Source organism: Manihot esculenta, chromosome 1 (genome assembly GCF_001659605.2).
Source record: "Manihot esculenta cultivar AM560-2 chromosome 1, M.esculenta_v8, whole genome shotgun sequence".
In the NCBI taxonomy this organism is placed as follows: Eukaryota; Viridiplantae; Streptophyta; class Magnoliopsida; order Malpighiales; family Euphorbiaceae; genus Manihot; species Manihot esculenta.
Window position 1 is genome coordinate 32,606,845 of NC_035161.2, and position 25,772 is coordinate 32,632,616.

Sequence of the window (25,772 nt, forward strand, 5' to 3'; positions counted from 1 at the left end):
TGTTATTTAGTGTTAATCCATCAACTCAAAACCCCCCTCTTTTAATTATTTGTTATTTACTTATCTTGGTTATTATCAGGAAGATCTTTAGTGTCAATTCCCTGTGGTTCGACCCTATTGCCACTATCTACAAGTTTATTGTTGATTGTTTAATAGGTTTATTTTTGACGGCTTCGACAACTGCTTATCAGAGCATTTAATTGAATAACAGTAATAGATGACGAAGCCATTAATTTAAGAAAATTGGATCAGAAAACTCGTGAGAGCAGATTGCGGCTCTGATATCATATAGAGAAAAGGGTTTTTGTATTATTTACTGAACGTATTACAAAAGCTTATATAATACAAGTCTACAACTAACTAAATACAAGATAAATATACAGCTATAACTCAAATACTAAAAATAAGTATACAGCTATAACTCAAATACTAAAAATAGATAAAACTGTTATAGTTAGTCTTTATCCTTAATATCTACAACTAACTAAATACAAAATAAGTATACAGTTATAACTCAAATACTAAAAATAGATAAAACTGTTATAGTTAGTCTTTATCCTTAATAGCTACCTGTTGTACAATCACAGCCAAACAAGTTAAAGAAGATGGTAACTGTGGATGAAAATTATACAGTCAATCAATGTAGAAGACTGAACAATATACTACATTATGACCAAGCTAATGTAGTGGAAGAAAATGAACAGGAGGATGATTATTTTGATGGATCAGACAATACATCTCTTAAAGTTTGTGGGCTGTTCCCTCGGTTATGCTTACAAAATTCCTTTTGTCTTCTGAATCCTGTACACGGATGAGAAAACAAGCCCACTTACACATTTCTTCATCTAATCTGAAGAAAGTTAACTCTTCATATGCTGCTCATTGCAGTAAAACCGTCAGTGAGGTATGTATATTCTGTTCCTGCTTTACTATGTATTTTTTCCTTGACGTATTTTTGTTCGACTATTTGCATCTTAATGGAACTACTCTAATAGCAATTTGTTTGTTAAGCATGATAAGGATGCTGCACGCAAGCAAAGATCAGCCGGTGCACTCCTAACGACAGGGTTGCATGAAGATAAGAATGAGCTGAAAAATGAACCAAATAAGATTGCTAAAAGAAATGATCATCAGAAATTGGACGGATCGTCTCTATACAAGCGTTTGCAGGGTAATGATGCATCACCATACCAAGGCAAAATTTCTCAATCTGCTGTTGATGGAGAAAAAGGGGATATAGCGATTACTGATAAATCTAAAAATTCTGGGATGAGCGGCTTTAAAGTAGATATAAAAGGTGGCAAAATTTTCCGAGAATTATTGGCCATAGAGAGTGAAGAGTGGGAATCAACTTCTGCTAGTCCTACGGTTGAGAAAACTCTGTACATAGATTGTGTACATATGCTAAAACCTCAAATTTCAAATTCAAGTTCTACAGATATGAAAGGCATATTTGATGGTGGAAAAGATTCTGTCAATGATTCGTCACTTCAAGCTATGAAGCATGATGATGCTGTGGGCGAAAAGGGAAATGTGATAGCTGAAAGTCTGGAGTCTGCTGATTCTTGTCTATCGTCTGGCAGGTCAATGCATGATGTCCAAATAGTTTTGGTGGATAATTCCAGGCAATATCAAGACCTTATAGGAACCTCTGTTACAACAGCAAGCCCAAAAGTGGATGAGGATAGGAAGATTAATTCAGAAAGACAAATGGGTCAGATATCAGGCAAAGTGGAAAGTTGTCATGGCCTTGTCCAGGATCCTATCAAGATGACAAGCACAAAAGTGGCTGATGATAGAAAGGTTGATTTAGAAAGCAAACATCCGGAAAAATTAAGTGATCAAGAGACTTCTACTGGCTGCTACTCGCTACTACCTCTTCCCCCACCATTACCAAATTCTCCATCGGAGTCTTGGCTAAAGCGAACTTTACCTGCAGTTTCCTCAAAGCACATGTCTTTAAGGTCTACTCTAGGTATGCATGCTTATCCTAGAGTTCAGGCTTCCAAATTGGATTCCCCTGATCTTACATGGGAAACCATTGTCAAAACTTCAAATGTACAACATGGACATTTGCGATTTTCGGAGGTAAACTCTTTAAGTCCACCTACATTATTTTTCTCCATTCATTTTAGGCTCAATTTATGCTCACAACATTCCTTATTCTCTATATTATCACTTATCAGGAATTGCTTACACCAATACCTGAAGTTTAAACTGCAAGGCTCATTTTAGTACAATGGCTGAAGGATATGCTCTGCAGGAATGCACATTGTTTTGTGGTTTGCATAGTTGTGAAGAACATAATCCATCTTCTTGATATTTTCAGCCTCCAAAGTGCTTCAGTTTTTCAGAATTGGTATGTATTGTAATTGTAAATCAAGAAAACCAGCCAATTCTCTTCCACTAATAAGAAATTTGTGATTAGCTATTTTCTTGTAAATCCTGTCATTGATCATCCCAAGGTTTTTTCATGTAAAGAGCTATATTTCTTGCTGTAATAAAACAATAAAAGGAGGCTGCTTTTGGGTGATGAATGCTTCAAATTCAAGTAATAATGATATCAGTTTTTTAGAATTGGTATATATTGTAATTGTAAATCAAGAAAACCAGCCAATTCTCTTCCACTAATAAGAATTTATGATTAGCTATTTTCTTGTAAATCCTATCATTGATCATCCCAAGTTTTTTTCATGTAAAGAGCTAAATTTCTTGATGTAATAAAACAATAAAAGGAGGCTGCTTTTGGGTCATGAATGCTTCAAATTCAAGTAATAATGATATCATTTTCAAGCAAAAAGATGAAGTTGATGAGACAAAAAGAACTTTTTAGCTGGTGATTTATTTTTTTTTTTTCCTTGTAGTTCTAGTGGCTGATTTGTCTGGGATGTGATGTGTGCAAAGGGAATTGTGCTTAAAGAAGGGTGCATTATTAAAGTTGATATTTTATGAATTTTGAGAATATTATTAATATTTATAAATTTTTTATACATAAATTTGTTAATATCTTTTATTTTTTTTAATTTTAAAATTAAATAATAAAAAAGTTATTTTCTTAAAAAATATCCTTTTCATATAATTTTTTTCATAAAAAATATTTTACACAAAGATTATTATTTCAAAAGATTAAATTTTTATTAAAAAAATTATATACACACTCGACAGAAAATCCCATATTGTATCATGAGTTAAAAAGAATTGTTTTTGCTTTTAGAATGTGTTTGGGAATAAATTTAATAACTAATAAATTGTATTTATATATAAAAATAATTAAAATATATATAAATGTAAATATTTAATATAACAAAGTAAACCTGATTAATCTTATGACAAACTACCTTTTTATTATAAATGGCAGAACTATGTCTATGGCTTCAATGCTAAACAGATGATTTAGACAATAAATTAAAACTGAATAGTAAAACAAGTTTAATAATCATCAAATTAAATATTAATTTTGAAATTTGTATACAAATATAAATATTTAATATAACAATTCTCAATCTCATTCTGATATGAACTTAATCTCTCCATCGCCTTACCCAATCAAAACATTAAATTGAATTCACTATAATACACATTTAACTAGCAAATCAATCATAGAATCCATATGTATAGTTTGGTTTGTAATTTTAATTAATAATTACAATTATTAATTGTACTCATTTACTACAAATTTATTATTATTAATGCGGTGTAGAAGCATTAGAGTCCTCCAGAAACGCAGCAGCCACTGTTGTTGAAAGGAGCAGAAAAATGGTGGATGAATATGGACTGATCCAACCCACAACTTGCAATAGACTTGTCCTCTTCAAGTATTTCCACATTATTGGATTCAAGTTCCTGTAAATTACAAATTTAAAAAGAAAAAATTATCAATCAAACTTTTTCAAACTCCCAATCGAATTGAAACAATAAGGACTTGTGTGTTAATCATATGTGCAAGTTTTCTCAGATCATGTGAAGTCCAATTTATTAATGCATATTCTTTTGCAGCTCAAAAAAAAAAAACGTGAAGTTCAACGTTTATAATGACAAATCCTATTGGACCCTTTATTAGTAAGGTTTATGATTTTCAGCATGTAGATTCAAGATGCATTCCACCACTGGAAATGCGAAGACAGACATGTGCCTAGACAATTGAATCTTGTTCTATTGTTATGTTAAATTAGTCTCTTAGTTACATATTATTGAATGTTGCAAGAATGTCATTACCATGCTATTCAGTCTGCGGATGTAGCCAACCAGCTCCAGTTGCATCTTCTGATCTGAAAACTCATTGGCTTTTTCAACAATCATATGTATTTGCTGCAAAAACAAAATTTAAATGTGAACCATTTGAATGAACCGAACATAGCTGGTTCCGGGGGAGGGGGAAGAAATAAGATTGTACACAGGAAAAATTAACCTTCTAAATTAATACAATTGAGATAAAAAAAAAACAGACCCGCAACTTCTTGTGTGATGTGGTCCATGGGGTAACTGGTAAGGCTCACTGGCCTTCCTTCGAACAAAGAGATAGCATATGGTAGATATGAAATTTCCAGCAAAAATGAAGAAACTATGATCTAATTTTTCTTTTCTTGATTTAGTTAAATAAAACATTTCTCATCAAAGATATTTTAAGGTGAAATAAATAAATAAGAAAATGGAGCTACTTAATTATATATTTCTTTTTCCTTTTTCTTTGTGGATTATTTCAGATAAACTTCTATTTATTTATTTATTTTCTCCCTCTATTGACTATTGTGTAAATGGTAGCTTACTGTTTATTTATTAGACCAAATTTGGCAAAATTTACTATAATGATTGCAAGTTTACATTTCCACCACATCAACAAAACTATCACTAAATCTTTATTAAGGCTACAAAAGGAAGAAAATAAAAGCAGATCAATTTAAAGTTGAGATTTTGTAAAAAGAAAAAAAGGAAAAAAAGAAAAAAAAGGCCAAACTGACCAGATTCAAATAGTGGAAAAGAATGAAAATAACATGCATCTGACTTTAATTAATAGATTAGCTTAGAAATTAAAAGAAACTGAATGATTGGTTACTTACAATATTCCTCTTAACAGTACATGAATGATGAAGCAGTCCAATGCCAACCACAACCTTTGAGATCCTATGCATGCCAGATTCAGCCCAACCAAAGTACAGTCCTGAAACTTGGCATGGAAGAGCTGATTTGCCATCATCTGGAGTTTTTACATATTCTTTCAGTGACAGAACAGATGAAATTGTAATAGAAATTCAACTGAATCCCAAACTAGTTAGAGCTAGTATTATGGATAATACCTATAAAGAAACTAAATCTAGATGCAAATTTCATAAAATCCCAAGTGAAACAGAAATTCTAAATCAGCTTTAATTTTATGTAAATATAGCTTGTTTTATTTGTATAAATGATGAATCTTTAAACGGTTAACCAAGAAAGCATCCTCTTCAAGCACCCATTAACCGGGGAAACTAGATTGAAGAGGAAGCAGTTCCAACATAGCAGAAAAGAAAATAAATGACCAAACAATAAAGGGTTATACTCCGGAACTTAACACATGAAACTTTTTCTCTTAATTAGTTTGGATAACATGGAAAGTATGGTGTGTCCCATTTTGATGACACCAAACAGGGTGCTCATGCAAACTATTGCAAGGAAACTAATTTCACATACCTGTGACTTCAGTAACACATCCATTTTTGTATAGAATGCGAAAGTAAATTGGTTCAATGGGCAATGCCTTATCAACCCCTGCAACATTATGCAAACATAATTCCATCAGAAAAGTGACAGAACTACAACCAGAAAATAAAATGATGTCTTGATATGTGCATACAATCATCAAACAATGGAAGCCCCCATATCTCAGGCTGAAATTCTAGAAGTGAATGAAGCACACTATCTGCCAACAAAGAACAATCAGCTTCACTTCCAGATGGAACAGCCACTACCCTCATTTTTGCAGCCTTAGCAGCTTTAACGCCAACCCTGAGAAATGTATTAACATGAACTTTATAGTAATAGAACAAATAGATGGATATTCCATAACATCACAGGCCTATCACAGAAAAGAGTACTAGCTAGAGTTGCTTTGGATGTCCTTAAGCAAAACAAGCATACTGAATTTTTCCTCAGCAAAACATAACTCTCATGCCTGTTGCTACGCTTTTGCTTTTTTGTAAAAAGTACAAAAGCACTGACAAATAGATATTCAAGGACGAACGAAATCAGAAAAAACAACTAATTAATGAGCATAGATACATAAAATTAAGACATTCAATCCATGCTTTGCATAACTATTATCAATTGGTTTCCACAAGAACTTCAAAAGATGATGGAAACTAAAAATATAACCATATCACCCCAAAGAGAGTCATAACAATAGCACAAACCAAAGATTTCCACAGTAAACTTGCAAAGCAACAACAGAATCAAAATTGCCTCATCTCTTTGAAGGGAAGTTCAAAATGGCAAAAATATACTCCCTTCGACTTTATTTTTGCTTTGTTACAAAGTGAATCAAGCTATTGCTCATGTAGCAAGAGTTTTAACTTTTGTTTTGGTTGAACAAGGTTTAGAAAGACATGAGAAATGCATCAGGAGAAGTGGGGATTCTGGGTAAAAGAGCTGGAATAGGCAGCCCAAACAGAGCCCTTCTCTGTTAGCAGTGGTCATTATTGATGCGAGCACAGGATGGGAGTCAATTCCAAATATCAACCCATGCAAGGAGGCCTTACCAAAATTCAAAGATTCAAGTGATGATACTCCAGAATATAGAAAATCAAAGTGTTTTCAAAAAACAAGACACTCTAAAGAAGCAATATGATGAAAAAGCTGAGATACGAGCTAAGAAAGAAGTGTGAAGCAAGAAACCAAAAAAACACAAGAGAAGTAGGAGAAATAGATAAGAACATGTGTTGAACTCTAAAACCATGTCCTACTCCACTCTGACCCATATTTTTACCTTCTTCTCCATGTTATATTCTGTTTGGCACGTTTTTGAAGACTTAAAAGGATTACATGACTTGCCTTCCATTTACCTGGCCTCATGTGCATCAAGCCGTGTACTTCATGGGCCAATTTTGTAATTTTTTTATTTATTTTGAACTTATTATTTAGAATTTATTTAGGCACAATTAGGTGATTTTTGGACAGTTCATGATGGTGATGATGGGAGACCAAAATCCGCAATGGAAATCAGAATCTGCTCTGGTAAAAGCATAAATTAAACCTGAAATCCTTGCAGCAGAAATTCTTAGGGATGCTTTTAAAAACAAGAAAGATAAAAAGTTACAATAAGTGTGGGTACTGTATACAAGTGGCAGAATTTTAGGAGCCAAGATGGTGAGTTCAGCTATTGTAATCCTATAAATCTCATGGAATATGAATGGGAAATATCAAAAAAGGAAAGTAAGAAAGTTCAGCTATCAAATGGTATTGTGATCTTGAAGAACAAGCATGGAAGATTTGGAGAACAAAAAGGAGGAAATTAACTCTTTGTCAATTAAGAGTCCATACTCTCAGCTGAAGAGGATGAATCACCTGGAAGTACAAAAGTTTTATGCAGGCCCAATTTCCTAAGTTCTCACATTCTTGGCGATAAGAATTCGCTGGTGGGGGAGGTATTGTCATGTATAGAAGCTTTGATAGTAGTGGAGGGAAAAAAATCAGTTAGCTTTTGGAGGGAAATGTATTTATGGTTAGAGAATTTGTTAGATCCGTTAGAGAAAGTCGATGACAATTACTAGATAAGTGATTATAAAAGGAATACCCAGTAACAGATGTTTGTATCCCAGAAAACTAATACAAGGACATCTTCTTTCTCTCAAGTCTTCTCTCTTTTATTTATATTCCTTTCTCTTCTATCTTCTTTTTGAGATTTCGTTTCTCTTCTACTGCTCTATTTCTTATCATAGAAACTCAAATCCAAGGGCTACCACTGACAAATATCATTTAACATAGCCTATCATAGTCATTCCATGGGGCCTAACAAAAATAGCAAGGATTTTACAGTACTATACCAATGTGGTGGATAACAAGTAAAATGACACAACTTAGGAAGCATATCTGCAAAATCTAATTCTGTAATAGTATAATGAGTCAAGGTAAGGAAAATTTACATAAAGGCAAAAATATCACCAATAAAATTCACTTTTTTTTAATGTTGCATACTTGAAATGATATGGGACAAGAATGTCAATCCCATGTACTACATTGTTGACCATTTAACAGTCAGCTTCTTAAGGAACACCTAGCAACAATGATTACCATGCTTTGGATTCATAATCAGGTAAGCCAAAACTGATGTATCTAAGACTCTTGTTTATTAGTTTAACTTATTTTGCAAATCCTCAACCATTAAATTATTCACAATGCTTAATTTACCGAATACAAGTGTTGTCTGGAATAACTTACAGAGAGTCTTCAATAACCAGGCACTTTAGAGTGTCTACACCCATTCTCCTAGCAGCCTCTATCAATCTACAAACAATTAAGTATATTATAAAATCAAGCATAGGGACAAAATTTTATTGTACAGAATTTTCTATTTACAAGAGAGTTGAAGTCGATGAGTCGTGCAAGAAGCTTTTGGATGTAAAAGCAAACATGACTATTGTGCTTCAATATGCGAGACAGGACCATGTAAAGGATCACTGCATCAGCACCATTCTAATGCATCATAGGCTGGGTCTATGATAGGCCATGGGATTTGGATGCTCTAAGGTTCCAATTCCATGAAACCTCCTAAATAGACTTAAAAGGCATTCTAGAATAGGTTATTATAAGAGAACTTACAAATCTGGAGAGGGCTTCCCTGATTTGACCTGGTCACTTCCAAGAATTGTTGAAAAGTACTCATTCCAACCTACAATAGCAATTTAGGCAAATATAAAGGAAAATAAGAAAGCGGACTCCACTTACCTATAAGTAAATCACAGATAATTCCATAAGGAATGTGATCAGAATAAGCTGAAATAATGAGGATAAAGAACAGGAAGAGAATATGCACCATTGAATGAGATAATGCAGTGAAGTGATACAATACTCAAACCTGGGGAAACAAGATAAGCAATAAATGGGAAAAAACATATGGGTTTACAGACTCCTCACCAACAAATGAATTTACTAGGAAAATATCCATGGTCTAGCTAGTTTGTCAATTATGAAGAAAATAGAAACAGACAATGCTTTTACAAGATAATATTTTGGCTAAGGATTCAATTAATTACATCTGCATTCATATTCGTACTCATTGTAGTTTGGATTGCTAACCAGCTCTCCTGATTTCAATATTTTTAAGAAATCACACATTGCATTTTGTTGTCAACTGGGATCAAGCTAAAAGCTCCACCTGAATTCCAAATGACCTTGCAGAATAACATCCTAAGTAAAGTTAAAAAAGCAAGTAAAATATAAATGAGAAACACTCAAGAAATAACACTTTATAATAACAGATTACCATCTAGTTCCCATAATATTTCTGGCGAAAATAAAGGGAGTATAGAGTTCTGTGGGTGATAACTCATAAAAACAAATCAAGGTTAATAACATTTTCCATTCAGTTATAATAATTTCATGATCAAAAAGAAGGGAAGAAAATGGAAAGCTATATGTGCTTGGTCAATATGCCCATTTCTGTTTTCATACACATCTTCGCTATAATCTTTATAATAATATAGGGACACTTTAATTCAAACATGAAACTTGTATGGAAATGTTTCTGAGTTTCACTTTTCTTCAAGTTGAGATAAGGCAGCAAGGGATGATCCAACATAATATAATGACGTAAAAGTGAAAACCATCCCCCCCCCCCCCCCCCCCACCCCAAAAAAAAAAAAAAAAAAAAATTAGAAAGAAAAATTCCACCCACCCACCTACAATATCACATCATGCAACTTTTGTAATTACTTTATTGTTCTACTTTGATCAGTTAGCAAAAATAATAATAATAACAATAATAAATTTTGCCAAGATTCAAGCAAGATAAGAAAAGGACCTTCTTGGTGAGAGATTTTTGCATCTATAAATTCTCTTAAGGAGTTTGAAGCAAGAGCAAATGGCACCCCATTTTTATGCAGATGTTTGATGAGACGATTAGCACCGGGCAGGGGTCTGGCAAGCAACCACCTATGGGAGATATTTAAAGAATATAAGATGATGACATAAAAACTAAGATTATAAGCAATCATATTGCATGAAAAACTTCTCCTCACCAGGCTAACTACCATAGTCATTTGCTAGGAATATCCAATAGTTTTTCTTTCCAGAGATTCATAAAACAATGTTATTTCAATAGGAAAGAGACTAATAGTATCATTCACAGTCAATCAGCTATTGCCTTTATGGACAAGAATGATGAATCTCATACCAGTTAAATAAGCTCATTGTTTGGCACACTCTGCATCCCTCGTTTTAAGATAACACAATATGAGTCAAATTCAATTGAAATTTCAAACCTTGATTTCAGTACAGCATACACAAGAATCTCATGAGAATTGAAATGAAAAATTTATTTGCAAATGACATGAGTTACTTTTTCAACCAGTTCCAACTTCCAAGCATAGTACACTTATCAGATAATCTGACATGGTAATTAGGTTCAAGTTCAACTATTGGCATATTATCACATCTCACTTCCATTGAAAAACATTTCTCAAACCAAATAATACCAACAAACATTTGCAGTAATGAACAATAAAAAAAAATACACATACATAAGCAAACTTACTTGTCACGATACAGAGGTATGATTTCATCGATGAACTGATTGGGTGTAAATGGGAGGTCATAGTCCTTAACAATGGTAGCAGCTGACGCTTGTAAAGTCATCCCCAACCTCTTCCTATCTTCCTTTTCCTTGTCCAATTTTTTCCCATACTTGGCCAAAAATTCTTTCAGAACACCCTTTGTTGCATTCTCTACACATTAATAAGCACCCAACACAAGAACATTTAGAAGAGAATAAGGAAAAGACCCATTAAGTAGAAATGAAAAGAAAAATGGAGAAGGAGACCTGTGTCCAGAAGAGTCCCATCCAAATCAAGAACAACAGCAGAAATTTTGATATCTGCACAGCAGGATGCAGACCCAGAAGAGCTCATCATGGTCTGCAGACCCAAAAGATTATCAATGGAAAGAGGGACAGATTTTGTCTAGCAACAGGTGCATGCGAATGCAAATAATAAGAGTGATGGAAAAATAAAAGAATCGACGCTCATACGCAAGTAACAGGAATATTCAACAGCATCATTCCTGCATTGTGCTTAACAGCGTTAAAGAGATTTGATTCAAACAATTTGGGGTGTTGAGAGATGCTGCTGATGGATTGAGCATTCAGCACTAAGCACTGAGCACTGACCAGCAACATACATCATGCATAAATACTAATGATAGTAAATTAAATCGTTATCGTGGACGGTGAAATTTTTCAAAGGAAAAGAAAAAATTCGACGAGGATTATAAATTTTGTGTTTGATTTAAGCAATTATTTACAACCTCCCTCCCCCATAATTTTTCTCAATCTCTTTTTTCTAGTTATCCCATAATTATTTTACATCCTTTTTTTTTTAAATATTTTTTAATATTTAATAAATATTTAAAATATTTTTTATTATTTTTAAAATAAATATAATTTTTTATTTTTTAATATTATTCTCAAACAATTTTTTTTAAATAAAAATTAAAAATTAGGAGAATAGAACTTTGAAAATTTTTTAAATTTATTTAAATGCATTGCATTAAATCTGCAAATATATATTATTCTCAAACAATTATTTATACTTTTAATATTTTTAGATTAATTTTATTTCCGACAACAAATATTATTTTTATATTCAATAAGGTTATATATATATATATATATATATATATATATATATATATATATATATATATATATATATATATATATATATATATATAAAAGTGGTAAAAATAAATAATAGATTTATCTGAAAGGTATATTATTATTGAAATCCTTGCCATCATCCTGCAAAAAAAAAAATCAATTTTCAGGATGATTATTATTGAATCCAAATAAATCATGACAATTTTGTTAAACTCATTGGCGGTATACAAATTCACACGCTAATCTCTCCAAAAGACCGAAAAAGAAAAACCAGACGACACGTATCAAAATCAAAGCTAGATGGGCTAGTCGCCCCTCGAAGAGGCATCATGCTCTGGATATGCAGGATTCCAAGATCCCCTTGTCAACTACATACATCCAATCGCTGATTTCGGCTTCTTTCAAGAGAATATGTCCATCCCAACCATCTTCCATTTGTTTGTGAATGCCATTCCATTCAAGCCTGCCTTTGGGTCTTGGGTACCCCTAATTACCCCAAGTTGCACGCAGCCCTAGAAACGATTCCACTCTGAAATCTCATGCTGGTTGCACAGATAAGGTCAAGAATTGATGTCCCATTATCGAAATTGGTATGCCATTATTTCCTTTCATCATTCACCGAGTAAAATATTCTACACATGAGGGTTCACAATGCACAAATTTTCAGCCATTATAGCGACAACAGTAGAAAACACGTAGGTTGTTATGAATACAGATTAAATATAAACAGGTATCAGGCTTCAAACTTCTGGATTTGTGAGGAAAATCGACATGTTTCTTATACTGTTACAACAATGCAAGAAAAACCACCTCAGCAAGCATGCCAATGCTCTACACTCCATCCACCACAACTAAAGAGGAATCCTTTGGGCACAGGAAGTCAGACTAACCATGTCCAGACATCACTACAAATCACAAAACATTATGGCACTTGGGAAATAGAAATGCAAACAAAGAAAAATCCGTGATTATTCGTTTTTCACTGGACACCACAACAGAAAATCAGGTCTCATCATCCTTTACCCATGTAGGGAGGCATGCATCACTGCACCAAAAAAAAGGAAATAAAAAAAGAAAAGAAAGAGTAAAATGAGCAAGCATATAAACATCATAATATCAATAACAGCACCGAGTAAAAGGAAAATCACCTCTGCATCCTCTGCCCCTGCTACTTTGGCAGTGCCATTGATTTTCGGGGCATCTTCTGTTGCATAAAGCATCCAGAAAATTAGAGACAATCAGATGATGATTGCGAAAACTAAAAGCAAATGTTACTGGAAAACAATGGTAAAAACAAATGTGAAAATTTTGTGAATTTGTCTGCTCATGCATATTTATGTATTATGTAATATAATTAATTCCATTTATATTCCTACAAAGTTAGCCTCAGTTGCCTATTTGAGTTTCTATCGTTTCGTTTCTGGTTTCAAAATTAACGTAAACCAGAACTAAGACGACAAAAACCTCCAAATTCTCCTATGTCAGTTTGCAACATTTAATGTTCCATCAATGAAGCTTCATTAAATAATAAGATGAAGTAATATATACACAATAAGCAATCATCTTCCTCCAGATGCCCATCATTGTCATGGTTTATCAAAATTTACCAAGCAAAGAAAATATCATGTGCCTATATACATATATTGTATTATTGCCAATGCAAAGTGAACTGCTAATGAAGGGTAATAGATTTCATATTGTTCTGATGAAACAATGGAGAAGAATGCAAAAAAGCCCATCAGCACAAGTAAAGCTTCATTAATTCTGATTAAATTAAGATGGAAATAACTATAATCAGCTACATGTAATATAGCATAGCACTATGTGACAATAGGTCTAAATAGCATGACATGTATCTTAGCAAATTAGAAAGAAAGGGAAAAGCAAGCTTAACCATTAAATTAACTATGCAACTAGAGCTGGAAGCTTCACCAAATCATGTTGTGATTATGAACATTACCTCCATCCTCTGGGATGTCAGAAGTCCACAATGTCAGGTTGTCCCTGAGAAGCTGCATTATTAAGGTGCTATCCTTATATGATTCCTCATTCAAATTATCAAGCTCTGAGATTGCTTCATCAAAAGCTTGCTTTGCAAAGTGGCATGCCCTGAAAGTTAAAAAAAAAAATTCCACATCAAATGAATATGCAAAAGAAGAGCTTAATTTTTAAGGTTTTGTGATAGAAACTCAACTATTTTCCAACACACCTCTCAGGTGAATTCAAGATCTCATAATAAAATACTGAGAAATTCAATGCCAAACCCAATCGGATAGGATGTGTGGGAGGCAACTCAGCCTCTGCAGCAGTGATAGCTGTCTGCAAATCAGGGGAAAAAGCCACTTAAACAGTTTGCTGCAAAACATGTAATGCATTTAATTTGCAATATTATTTCATCAGACTGAACTCAAAATCAGCAAGCCTTCTGGATTCTATCAGATTAGATCATTAAAAAGCCTTAGCACACAACCTTCACATTCCACCAACAGGTAAATATAGTTCTAGCTGGGAGATGACACTCTAACATCAAGAACCTTCCACAAAAGAATTGCAGAACAAAGAAAAGTAGGATCTGGACTAGTATCAGACTCAAAATCAATAAGTTTTTCTGGGTTTCTATCAGAATAGATCATATTAAAAAAAGCCTCAGCAAATAGCAATAACTTTCAGATTCCGCACTATGGGTAAATATAGATAGCTAGGTGCTTATATTCTAACATCAAGAACTTCCTATATAAAGGAATTGCAGAACTATGAAAAGAAGGATCTGGAGTTCTGGACCAGCTAAGTTAAAACTGGATTGAACCAGTTAAACAGGGAACTGGAGCCTGGTCCAGTTCAGTTTTAACCTCCAAACCCTGATTTTAGTGAACTAGAGAGGACCAGTGTGAACAGGCTGGATAACTGGTAAACCTGAAACCCGGTCGAGTTTGAAGCAGTTTTCCTGCCTGTTTCCCAATTAACAAAAATAAAAAATAAATAAAGGAAGGGAGTGTTGGATACCAAACTCAAGACCAAAAGCATATTTGAGCACCAGTCAACCATTTCAATTAGAGGGTTATTCTGCTCCTTTACCAGCTATACACACAGAAAGAGAGAGAGAAAGAGAGAGATCTAGCTAGGCGCAAATTTTATTGGGGTTAAACTTGTTATGTCATTTGGTTTAAACCCAATTCTGCTCACCCCCTACCAAAAGTCTAATAGTATGTTTGAATAGAGTTAAAAGGATTTTTTTAAGGTAAGGTAAAGTATTAAAACCTATCTAATCCACCAATTTGATGGGCTGAAAAAGTGAGGTTTTTGGAGGATTTGAAACATTCAAAAACCTTCCCTCTCGCATAAAAACCTTCCTCCCATATAAACTCACTATTTTAGAAGTCCTTACTTATAGTCTAAAAAACATTCTTCCATACATAGAGCAAGAGACAAAGAAAAGAGGCAAGTTGAGGGTAATTATAACCCAAAGGGAAAACAATAGTTCATTAGCTGCTACATATGTTATCCTCTCAACAAAAAAAAGGCACCAGTAATCATGGCTCTCAAATACATTGTAATCCTAAAATGTCACAGTATTTATTGATTCACACTAAAGATCATGACCTGGAACTTGAAATTGCACGCATTTGATTAAGAACCATAATCTTTGGTTACTAAAGAACGAAGGGCAAGACACAAAGAGTTGTGCTTATAATGAAAATGCAAGCAATAACCTTGAAGAAACAACAATTGTATAAGTACTACTAATAATAAAGGTACAGATACCTCATATGCTCTCATTGAGTGATCAGCAGCATCCTTCTTTTCATTACCAGTTTTGAATTCTGCAAGATAACGATAATAATCTCCCTTCCTGTAACCAAAAAAAGTTCCCAAGATAAAATCCTGATGTCTACTCTAAACAAACCAGACATTGCTCAATGGAATGTAATTTCCTCACATCTTATAAAAGAACACTGTTGATTCCCCTGCAGAAGCAGATGGGATTAGATGCTCATTTATTATGATCATGATATCATTGCAGATGTTTGTAAGCTCTGATTCAACCTTTTGTCTATACTCCTTGATTCGCTTCACACTAACTTCATTTCCTTTTGTTTCTTCCTTTTGTTCTATTGATGACAAAATTCTCCATGATGCTCTCCTAGCACCGATCACATTCTTGTACCCAACTGAGAGCAAATTACGCTCTTCAACTGTCAATTCCACATCAAGTTTTGCCACATTTTTCATGACATCAACCATCTCTGCAAAAATTCAAGTATTAAATTGGACTTTTGATCAAGCAAACAACAGTTAAGATACCAATTTAAGTCATAAACTTTCAGTAAAGAATTTGGACAAAAGTTCTCCAAGCGATTATCCACTACACCAAACAGATCCTGAGAAAAGACAACATTAAACACACAAACACATATACAAACACATAAAAAAGCATTAAAATGTGAAGAAATTATATCAATTTTCGTCAAGCTTAAAACATCTGGCTGAGTGAAGCCTGCTTAAATTAGTCAAATTGAGTTACTCAGCCATTATCAAAAGAATAATAACACGAAGCACAATTACCACAAAAAACTCAACTATAATCCTTAAGTCTCACAGAGTCCAAGCGAAATCAAGCTGAGAACACACAAATTCAATCATATCTAACTTGAATTTCAAAATAAAATAGGCGCAAATCCAAGAGAGAGCACATGAGCGCGAGAGAGAGACTCTAACCATCGTAGCGTTCCGCCTGCTCAGCAAGCTTGGCAACGTAAACTAACTTGTCGCGTTCAGCCATACGTATGAATATGCTGGTATCGATCTCAAGAGAGCGAGCGAGAGAGAGAGTTTAGGGTTTACTTTTAACGTGGAGGGTTTTCTGCTCTTTGAGAGAGACTGTTTCCAAACTCTTAAAACGACGTTGTTTTATTGGCTGGCTCCACTACTTCTCACGAGGACCACGCTGTATTGTTCGTATTAAAAACCCTTTTCGGTACTCTCTCCTTCAGAAGTGCAGACCACCCTCTCCGTCCTCTCGTCTCCCCTCATTCTCTACTATCACTAAAACCCTAACACCACGTCCACCGTTGATATCGCCGCAGACTCCCATTCCATTATAGCTATTCGCCTCCCACTCACAATTTCCATTTTCATCTAGCCCTCTTACAGAAAAAGCATTAGCGAAATTGGAAAAGGGGAAACGAGTTGCACGTCTGGTTTGTAGAATTGTTAGGATATAAGAGAATTTGTTGAACGTCCGGACGTCCTGTTTCTCGATATATATATATATATATATATGAAAATTTTACTATATTTTTTTAAAAAATTATTAATTAATCATTTTACTGTAAAAAACACATTAAAATATTTTTAATATTTTATAAATTTATTAATTAATTTATAAATAATTTTAATGTTAAGTGTTACTTTTGTTCATCTTATGATTTTTTTCTTATTTTAAATTTTTTATTTATTTTATTTTTTAAATTATAATAATATATAAATAAATTATTATAATTCTATTCTATTTTATTTTATTTTAATTTTTTTATATTTAATAAAATTTAATGTATTTAAAGTAAATATAAATGAAAAGTTAATAAAAAATTATATTTTTTAATATATTTAAAAAAAGGAATAAAAATTATGAAATTTAGGTAGTATAAAAAATTTTAAAATATTAGTAGGATTTTTATAAATATGAAAAATTAATTAATAAATTTCTTAAATTATAATAATTAAATAATAAAATATTTTTTAAATTAATGAGATAATTAATTATCAATTTATTAAAATATCAGTAATATTCTAATTATTTTTCAAAATAGACACACTAATGAGTTGCTTGATAAAACAGAGAATAAATAGTAATTTTTACTCTATATTATTAGAATTTCATTTTTTTTTCTTATTTAGATATTTATTTTCCAGTTTAAATATAACTTCTGAGAAGAAGGAGATACGCGTGTCAAACTAGTGGCCAGCCACCAGCACCGGCCAAGCGACTAAAAGATCCAAGTTCACCATTTTCACGTTAAGCCCATCTCCAACTATACCTCCAATGGCTGTCCTGAACTACATTTCAGTGACCTCAACGGCAGCGCCCATTTCCCAAGACTCCTCAACAACACCGCCGCAAATTCCAAACCCAAGACAGACCAAAGTGATACTGCCCAAAAAGAAGCCTTTGAAATGGTCCACTGGAGTGGCACCTGGGGATTACGGAGGTCCACCCACCACCTCCGGCCTCCGGAAGTACTGGGGAGGTGAAAAAGAAGACCCTTTAACCTCTGATGATTTTATTTGGAACAAAGACTTCATGAGTCGTATGGCAAGATTGGTTCAGGAGTCTGACGTGTCCTCTCTTGAACCAGCTCCTGTTAAGGTTCTATTCAGTCTCTTTTTTGCCTTTGTGCTGTTAAGTTAAATTTTGTTGTTTGATTATGAAGTTATATTTTACATTCCATTTCCTTTAAATGAACTAAAAATGTAAGAATGTATTTAGATAGGATTGTAGTTGCAATTTATTTGTAAATGATTTATTGTGGTTGATATGATGTGATTTGTTGCAGTGCTTTTATGCTTATTTTATGTAAAACCCTTACTTCCTGAGTTTATTTTTACTATATAATTCGGAATTGCTTCTATAACACTCTTAATCTTATGCATAAAATTATGGCTAAGATTTAATTTCAAAATATTTATTTCAAATGTTTTGTGCGTGTGAGAGAGAGAGAGAGCCGAGAGCAAGAGCTAGAAAGACAGAGGTAGAGGGGGAGAGAGATGCGGTGAAAGGGAGAGAGAGCAACCAATAGGTTTAATTCGATTCCGCATAAGTATACACTAAGAGAGAGAGATGGCTATGTATGCCTATGACTGAGCAATTTATTATCAGATTTAACTGGTGATTTTGATTGGAACTAAATATTTTAGCTGTTGAAAACAAGTGTTTTTTTTTTTTACTTTCAATCTTTTTTCATGTGCACTCTTAATTTTATTCTATCTGTATGGCAGCAAATTCACTGCTCTGTATTCGGGTAACTGAAACTCATTGAGCTTCTTTTTGTTTGTGATTCAAACAGGTTACTGTTGTTTCGTTAGTTCTGTAAATGTATTGTTAATTTAATCTTGTAGTTCCATTCTAAATGGCCGTTGATGAACCAAACCCAAAGAAAAAGGGAAGAAAAGAAATTTGTGCCGCACATCGGTCATTATTTTTGGTCAAGAAAGTAAATATCTATTTTAGTTGGTGCTCTACCATTATAATATATTGTAGTTAATTTTGCATCTTGCTTTCTTAAGAGCTCAAAACCAGATGAAGCAAGGGTTCATCTCCCTACTTCTCCACTTCTTTTTTGACCGAAATAGTGCATTATGGTGAAAACAACAAAAGAAGTCGTTATTGGTTTATAGGTTTATGTGGTTTTCTTTATTTATTGTGGTTTTGATTTTTATTTATTTCATGTGAACAGGAAGAGTCTTCTGGATTTCTAAGTCTAAACAGAGTCATGAGTTTGGATAAGTATGTGCTCACATAAACAATGATATATTGGATTTGCTTCCTTAAAGCACATACTACTCTGTTTATTTAAAGTTTTTCTTATTTTCTATTTTTCTCTAATCACAGCTTGGAAGTTGATTTGAGTAAAGAGCTTACACAAACTCCAAAACCGATATCAGAAGTGCCAATTGAGGCTGCAACCAGGGTAAGATCAATGCTTTTGAATTGTCAATCAGAGTTATAGATGATCAGGAAGTATTGCATTTAGCACCTTTTTTTTTTGGATTCCCAGGGCAGTATTGGCAAATCTACAAAATGGAGACTGGTACCAACACGCAGGGAGCAGGAAAAGTGGGATAAAGCAACTAAGGCTGCAACTGGGGGAAGTGTATGTTCCATATTTTATCTTGCAGATTAATATCTAAATGAACTTCCATTATTTACAATCCTTTATCATGCTAGGTATGTTTTCTGAGGTATCTTGTTAAACTCTTCACAATCTTTTATTTTAAACTTTGAGGTTAACTTTGGCTTTAACCTTGGAGATCTTCATAAATGCATTTATTGAATTAATTATCACTTTGAAAGATGCTTTTTAGTTTTTTGGGTCTCATTTGTACATAGCTTGTAGGATGTGATGTTGAGGGAAGCAAGGAGGCCTCAAGGTGATCCTGAATTACTGGCTGCTCAATCAAGAGAGCAGTATTTCAAGGTACTTTATTTTAGCTTCTGGGCACACAAGTGTGTTAATTGATGGTATTAATATATCAACGTATCAAATTATTAAAGTAATCTTTGTTGGTGCTTCCAATGTGGATTTTTTCCCCTTTGTTGGGCAGTTGAAGAAGAAGTTGCAGATTCTTACCTTGGGTATAGGTGGTGTTGGATTGGTCTCAGCGTATATCACTTATTCTCCGGAAATTGCTGCTAGGTAAACCATATGCTTGCAGAAGTTTGGACCTTTAAATACATCAAATCTCAACCACTCTATCCATAAAAGTTTGGTTTTCTTGTTCTCATAAATAAGTTAATCATTATAGCAAGGAATTTTCTTTCATTTTGCACATTCTCTATCTCTCTTTCTCATGTTTATAGCTTACCACTTAGCTTGGATGGAGGTTTAGGATGGCAATAGTTGTGGAAGTCCACCTCCTTGTGCAGGTCTAAGAGATCTAATCCTCAGAAAAATAATGGTAATAAAAAAACAAAAAATAAAATTTGGAGTGGATCCAGAGAAATAAATCTAAAACTGAATTCTTCCATTTGTACTTTCAAAAGTGTACAGGACTGCTTTGTATAGATCTTATGACATAGTTTGGCAAATTATAGTGAAGTGTATATACAATGTAATGGCAGAATTTTTCTGCAATTTCTTTATTGAATTGTTATTTTATCACATTCTGGAGGACATCCTCTCAGAATAACTTTGACTGATCAATCAGACTTCAGAACAAACATTGACTGAAATGTTTAGTTACTCAATAAACTCAGATCACAAAACTAATCCTGCCACATAAATAGAACATTTATCAACGTCTTTAACCCTTCAAATCTGGTTTTTCTTGCCATACCTCAAGTATGTATCGTACTCCACCCGCTATCGGCATCTGGACATCCATAATTTCAAATCATATAGTAGCAGCAAAGTGACATTATTTTCTATTGCAGATAAAGAAATGATGATAACAGGAAATCATTGCTCTTCCTGAAATATCATTGATCTTTGTTGGAGTAAAAACAAAAAAATTAATATCATCATTGCATTGAACTGGAACTTCCATTGAATTCTTTGCCTCGTTAGTAATATCCTTGAACATGTAATTAATATTATTGATTATCATACTCACTAGCTTTTCCACCATTCATATTTGTCAAGCATTCAACAAACTTGTGGTTATCCAGTGCTATAACAAGACCTGATTGATGTTTTCTCAAAAGAGTTGGAAGCTTTAACAGTGTTGAAGAACTTATCCCTCAGACAACAAATGATTTCCTTTCTCTTCAATTATTGCTTTACTATTTTGGACTGGTAGAAAAGTCTAGTTGAGGTGTTTTAGTTGGTGATACTGTGGTTTTCTTATTCCCATAATGGAGGTGTTTCAATTGCTGAGCAATCCATACGAGCAAATAATTTCTTTCTTGATCAGTTAGCTATCCCGCATTGGCATCTATTTAGAGTATATATTTGTTAGCTGACTAATTTTAGGCAACTATTATGATTCACTAGATTATTCTTTCAGTTCCCAAAAAAACACCTAGATGATTGATTTTTTCCAGTGATGAACTAAGAACTATTACTACTAGATGAATACCCTTTGCTAAAATCATTATAACCTAAAAATTCTCAATTTTATGCTTTTAAGTGATAAGAATTTCAAACTGTAAAGGTCCTCGAACAAAGTTTATTCTAACTAAATTAGATTTGCCCCATAAAGCAACCCAAATGCATGGACCATTGCCACTTGCGTTCTAGTTCAGTTTAACAATTTAAGCACCTAAATTAAGCCCGCAATTGAAGTAGTAGCCTTCTAAAAGTTTTTGGGCAACTTATATGTCTTGTTTTATGGTTTGACCAATCTTATATTTGTAGACTGCTTTGTAAAATTCCAGATTTATAGTCACCTAAGTTTTTCTCTTCTGTTTTTAACCTTGATTCTATTTTTTAAGTGTAATTCCAGTTACTCGTGCAAAGTCTGTCTTAATCCAATGTTTCTGCAGATCACACTTTTTAACTTTGAAACAAATTGGATTGCTTGCTCAGATCTTTTTCTATGATACTTACTATTCATATCTTATTTTATGCATACAGTTTTGGTGCTGGATTGATTGGATCTTTAGTGTATATACGTATGCTTGGGAGTAGTGTTGATTCCATGGCAGATGGAGCCAAGGGCCTCATCAAGTATGCATAAGCTGCCTTCTCTATTAAGTATTAGTTATCATAATGGCTTCATATTTGGACATTGCACTGTATTGCAAGCTAGGTTTTACACATCCTTGATAGTATTCATGCTATCGTTTCTTAACCAATTAACCTGATTCAATAATTTTATGAGAGCTCAAAATCTTTGTTGTTATCATTATATATAAATTTACAGAAAAAATCTAAAACAATAAAACAGTGTCGTGATTATCTTGTTAGGAAAGGTTTCAAATTGAAAAGTACACTTTCATATTAAAGCAATCCAAATTTACACAAGTATTGCCTGATGTGAAAGATCGACGCAACTTCTATTCAATTTGTGGTGGTATGAATTTTTTTTTTTTTCAATTAAAAGGAAAATAAGAGGCATGGATTTGGGATTCTTTTATCATGAGTACACAAATAGCTGCACTAGGAAAAGCCACTAGTTATATTTTGGAACCTATGGAAATAGCATTTTTCCACTCTTATATTCTGAGAGCACAAAAATGGGTTTTATGCTGTTTATCCTAGTGGTGCTTTTTGTCCAGGGGGGCCATTGGACAGCCAAGATTGCTGGTTCCTGTTATATTAGTCATGATTTATAACCGGTGGAATGGGTAAGTGCTTATTGTGGTATATTACTGTTGATACCCTTTTTCATTATTATTATTATTATTATTTTGCTGCGATGAGGGGCTCCTTTCTGAATCAATTCATGATTCTGGATAGTTTGGCTTTATTATAAGTTGCAATTTTAGCGATCAAGAGTTCAATTTGTTTTGTGTGTGAGAGAGTTTGGCTACATGGGACCTAGCTGTGCACAGAAGTCAAGAATCTAAAATGGCAGCTTCCTTGAGAAATTGTTGTTTATGGCCTTGGCTTATGTGCAAAGAATCTGGCGTGGAGAGTCAAATCAGCTCTATGTATGTTTATATGTGTCTGTATCCTCCATAATGCTAATTCCATCTTGTAAGGTGATTCTACCTTGCCTTTTTCCTGTTCTATGATTCCGCCTGAAGAGTTTTTGTTTTTTTCCCTTTCTTTTTCAAGTACTCGCCTAAATTCTGTCAAGTCAAACTTTAGTTACTCCTAAAATGAATTGACCCCATATCTCAAAAGTGTTCATGGAAAGCAGTGATTTGTGGGGTTAATTGGATATACTCACGGATTTAAGATCAAGAACAGTATCTTTATCAAGTGTTAAGATTTCCAAGCCTTGTGGTAAGTAGCCTGTCTATTGTCTAGCCTTGTATATTAGACTTCTTTAACACTTAAGATATAACATTATCTTTACCTTTGATCATTACTTTTGCTGATTGATTGTTCGTCCCTTTCTCAATTTCTTTCTTTGGCATGTGATGTATATTTGTCTTGTAATCAAACATTAAAAGTTGGTCAAGTATGGTTCTCACATTTTCTAGATCCGATTTACGGTGATTATCTAATCTTTTTTTTTGTTGGGAAATCAGTGAATATCTGTCTTGATTTCATCATTTGGTGCAGGATCATTGTTCCTGATTATGGGTTTATGCACCTGGAATTGATACCAATGCTTGTGGGATTTTTCACTTATAAGATTGCAACTTTTGCTCAAGCTATAGAGGATGCACTTACTGTGAGTTTGAAAAGACAAGTTTAAGATGGAACTTGATCCATATGACTGTAGACCTATATAGCCAATGCTATATGTTGGAATAGAGGTAAATATTATATGATTTTATGTATTTATTTACATTTTTTATATGGATCAGACCAATATAATAAAAAAATGTAAAAGCTTAATTATTTTTATTTATTATGTAATCTTTATTTATTTTACAGTGATATAATTAGTTTTGTAATTATAAATAAAATAATTATTTAATCTTAATTCTAAAAATGTCATAATATAAATTTTGTTTTAGGAAAATAGTTGTTTCCATTTATTTTTAGCTAAATTTTGACGAAACATACAGTAAGAATTATGTGAATCTGTATTTAAAGTTTTAAAAAAGGCCTAAATGTTGCTCGAAGGACATAAGAGCCCTTGCGCTTCAAGCACGATGAAAAAGGCACAAAGTGCCCTTTTGATCAATCAGAGATTCAGAATAACAAAATAGAAAAAAAATCCAGGCATTGTAGAAAACAAACAGAAATACACAATCATCACCTCCACAAATTCAACACGATCCAAGCGACGCAAGACCCGAAGATGGAGATCCCAACTCACGGCCGCCTTCTCTTTTCCTCTTGCGGCCCAATTTTGGGGCGCCTCTGCCAGTCGTGGAGCCACCATTCGAAGAAGAGCCTGGGGCAAGAGCAACCACATCAGCTCCATGACAGTCTGCTGTCGATTTCGAACTGAGGCCGAGAGAGTGGTTAGCGGTATCGGTGGCATGAGTATTTGAAGAGAAGTCGTCTTTGGGTGAGTTTAGCGTTTGTATAGAGGTGACGCGACAATCTTGCCAATTGAGGTCGTTCAGGTCTGCGATAACATCCTCGAGATTGATGAATGCGCATGAGGACATGCCATTGTCTCTCAAAGTGGAGCGCGAGAGATTGAGAAGGTCAATTGTTTCGATGGCTTCGGTTAACACCTTCTGCAGGAGTTGAAATTTCGAAATAAAAGCGGGAAAAAGGAACAATTAGAACATGTTTGGTTGCCCAGCAAATACTCAAGAACTTGAGAAAATTAAGCGGGAAGCAAACAGAAGTTTCAGGCAGAGAGATATTGCTTAGAAAATGCAAACGCCTTGCCAACGAGAATTGTAAAGACTGCTAATAATATTTTACACTGAGAATGCTAACCACTGAAACACAGGACGTGATAAAGCTACTAAAACTCAAGGGGCTTGAAATACTAATTTTTCAACATTTTCTCTGCAACCAAACGCGTTGCTAAGACTGTTAATCAAATCACAAACACAAGAAAGAAAGAGCGATTAAAACCTTAGGGCGTTGAAGGATTTTCTTAAACCCGTGGATGACAATGATCTGCAAATAAAGAATGAAAACCATCATGAATAGATGATTTCGCAAAAAAAATTCAAAGTGAAAATAAGGAGAGAGAGGGCAACCTGATTGAGAAAATTGACGGTAAAATCGAATCGCTTTTGGGAGTGAAAGAAACGGAGATAATCTTCGACAGATATTTCCTCCTTCAGAGCTCTCATTTTCGAATTCCTCTTGTTTATGCTCAAAGTATTGAAGGTCTCAATTATTATAGCTTGCCTTTGATATGCCATGTGGTTTACGTAATGTGTATGAGATCAATTTAATAAAGATGCGTTGATTATTAATCTATAAACTTTTTACAATTAATTTTAAAGGTTTGTTTATTCTGTTATTAAACTTCAATTCTGATTTTAAAAATTTATTAATAAAGGATAATGTGTTTTAATTTTAGCCAGTTAAATTAAGTATTTATATAAAAAATTGTAAATATCAACGGGACCATTATGAATCGTGAAGGGGGGAAATCCCACAATAGCCAATGAGAAACTCTCAGGTCGAAACTCGTAGAAGTTGGACCAATTGGAGTCACCCTCCTCACTATGGAAATC

General features: G+C 33.6%; 5 protein-coding genes across 9 annotated transcripts; 2 read left to right on the plus strand and 3 right to left on the minus strand.

Annotated features, from left to right (window-relative positions):
• Window positions 1-551: 551 nt before the first annotated feature.
• On the plus strand, window positions 552-2,529 carry LOC110601111. Of its 2 annotated transcripts, XM_021738128.2 has the most exons (3): window positions 553-904; window positions 1,012-2,088; window positions 2,187-2,526. In XM_021738128.2, the coding sequence occupies exons 1-3, from the start codon at window positions 770-772 to the stop codon at window positions 2,214-2,216; spliced, it is 1,242 nt and encodes a 413-aa protein (XP_021593820.1). In that variant the 5' UTR covers window positions 553-769; the 3' UTR covers window positions 2,217-2,526. The 2 variants fall into 2 exon arrangements, with proteins under 2 accessions (XP_043814084.1, XP_021593820.1); XM_043958149.1 differs by having other exon boundaries at window positions 552-904; window positions 1,012-2,529.
• Window positions 2,530-3,428: 899 nt separating this feature from the next.
• LOC110601100 (bifunctional riboflavin kinase/FMN phosphatase) lies at window positions 3,429-11,549 on the minus strand. The gene is made up of 11 exons (XM_021738117.2): window positions 11,216-11,549; window positions 11,009-11,102; window positions 10,724-10,913; window positions 9,992-10,122; window positions 8,791-8,860; window positions 8,410-8,475; window positions 5,831-5,982; window positions 5,668-5,745; window positions 5,058-5,194; window positions 4,216-4,308; window positions 3,429-3,843 (listed from the first exon to the last, which is right to left on the minus strand). Exons 1-11 carry the CDS (start codon window positions 11,360-11,362, stop codon window positions 3,706-3,708), a joined length of 1,296 nt encoding a protein of 431 aa, XP_021593809.1. The 5' UTR covers window positions 11,363-11,549; the 3' UTR covers window positions 3,429-3,705.
• Window positions 11,550-12,487: 938 nt separating this feature from the next.
• Window positions 12,488-17,080, minus strand: LOC110601128 (14-3-3-like protein D). 2 transcript variants are annotated; one of them, XM_021738160.2, is made up of 7 exons: window positions 16,559-17,080; window positions 15,780-16,086; window positions 15,605-15,692; window positions 14,052-14,161; window positions 13,803-13,951; window positions 12,991-13,043; window positions 12,488-12,887 (listed from the first exon to the last, which is right to left on the minus strand). In XM_021738160.2, the coding sequence occupies exons 1-7, from the start codon at window positions 16,620-16,622 to the stop codon at window positions 12,885-12,887; spliced, it is 774 nt and encodes a 257-aa protein (XP_021593852.1). In that variant the 5' UTR covers window positions 16,623-17,080; the 3' UTR covers window positions 12,488-12,884. The 2 variants fall into 2 exon arrangements, with proteins under 2 accessions (XP_021593852.1, XP_021593843.1); XM_021738151.2 differs by having other exon boundaries at window positions 12,991-13,046.
• Window positions 17,081-17,770: 690 nt separating this feature from the next.
• Window positions 17,771-24,025, plus strand: LOC110616271 (protein CONSERVED ONLY IN THE GREEN LINEAGE 160, chloroplastic). 3 transcript variants are annotated; one of them, XM_021758647.2, is made up of 9 exons: window positions 17,772-18,209; window positions 19,297-19,346; window positions 19,452-19,530; window positions 19,618-19,713; window positions 19,957-20,037; window positions 20,165-20,256; window positions 22,135-22,227; window positions 22,779-22,847; window positions 23,734-24,025. In XM_021758647.2, exons 1-9 carry the CDS (start codon window positions 17,886-17,888, stop codon window positions 23,867-23,869), a joined length of 1,020 nt encoding a protein of 339 aa, XP_021614339.1. In that variant the 5' UTR covers window positions 17,772-17,885; the 3' UTR covers window positions 23,870-24,025. The 3 variants fall into 3 exon arrangements, with proteins under 3 accessions (XP_021614345.1, XP_021614353.1, XP_021614339.1); XM_021758653.2 differs by lacking the exon at window positions 22,779-22,847 and having other exon boundaries at window positions 17,771-18,209; XM_021758661.2 differs by lacking the exons at window positions 22,135-22,227; window positions 22,779-22,847 and having other exon boundaries at window positions 17,771-18,209.
• A 155-nt stretch (window positions 24,026-24,180) lies between these two features.
• Window positions 24,181-25,477, minus strand: LOC110626894. The gene is made up of 3 exons (XM_021773065.2): window positions 25,287-25,477; window positions 25,159-25,203; window positions 24,181-24,809 (listed from the first exon to the last, which is right to left on the minus strand). The coding sequence occupies exons 1-3, from the start codon at window positions 25,452-25,454 to the stop codon at window positions 24,390-24,392; spliced, it is 633 nt and encodes a 210-aa protein (XP_021628757.1). The 5' UTR covers window positions 25,455-25,477; the 3' UTR covers window positions 24,181-24,389.
• Window positions 25,478-25,772: the final 295 nt, after the last annotated feature.

Excerpts from the sequence above, each read along its gene's own strand:
- LOC110601111 (XM_043958149.1), top strand. The coding sequence starts at position 770 with ATGCTTACAAAATTCCTTTTGTCTTCTGAATCCTGTACACGGATGAGA. Across the intron at positions 905-1,011 it reads GCAGTAAAACCGTCAGTGAG|CATGATAAGGATGCTGCACG; the intron begins GTATGTATATTC and ends TTGTTTGTTAAG.
- LOC110601100 (XM_021738117.2), bottom strand. The coding sequence starts at position 11,362 with ATGTTGCTGGTCAGTGCTCAGTGCTTAGTGCTGAATGCTCAATCCATC. Across the intron at positions 10,914-11,008 it reads TGGGACTCTTCTGGACACAG|AGAATGCAACAAAGGGTGTT; the intron begins GTCTCCTTCTCC and ends ATTAATGTGTAG. Across the intron at positions 5,983-8,409 it reads CTGGTTATTGAAGACTCTCT|GGTTGGCGTTAAAGCTGCTA; the intron begins GTAAGTTATTCC and ends TACATTTCTCAG.
- LOC110601128 (XM_021738151.2), bottom strand. The coding sequence starts at position 16,622 with ATGGCTGAACGCGACAAGTTAGTTTACGTTGCCAAGCTTGCTGAGCAG. Across the intron at positions 15,693-15,779 it reads ACAGTGTTCTTTTATAAGAT|GAAGGGAGATTATTATCGTT; the intron begins GTGAGGAAATTA and ends TTTTGGTTACAG. Across the intron at positions 13,952-14,051 it reads ATCTTGAATTCACCTGAGAG|GGCATGCCACTTTGCAAAGC; the intron begins GTGTGTTGGAAA and ends TTTAACTTTCAG.
- LOC110616271 (XM_021758647.2), top strand. The coding sequence starts at position 17,886 with ATGGCTGTCCTGAACTACATTTCAGTGACCTCAACGGCAGCGCCCATT. Across the intron at positions 20,038-20,164 it reads CAAGAGAGCAGTATTTCAAG|TTGAAGAAGAAGTTGCAGAT; the intron begins GTACTTTATTTT and ends TTTGTTGGGCAG. Across the intron at positions 22,848-23,733 it reads ATTTATAACCGGTGGAATGG|GATCATTGTTCCTGATTATG; the intron begins GTAAGTGCTTAT and ends CATTTGGTGCAG.
- LOC110626894 (XM_021773065.2), bottom strand. The coding sequence starts at position 25,454 with ATGGCATATCAAAGGCAAGCTATAATAATTGAGACCTTCAATACTTTG. Across the intron at positions 25,204-25,286 it reads CCGTCAATTTTCTCAATCAG|ATCATTGTCATCCACGGGTT; the intron begins GTTGCCCTCTCT and ends CTTTATTTGCAG. Across the intron at positions 24,810-25,158 it reads AAATCCTTCAACGCCCTAAG|AAGGTGTTAACCGAAGCCAT; the intron begins GTTTTAATCGCT and ends CAACTCCTGCAG.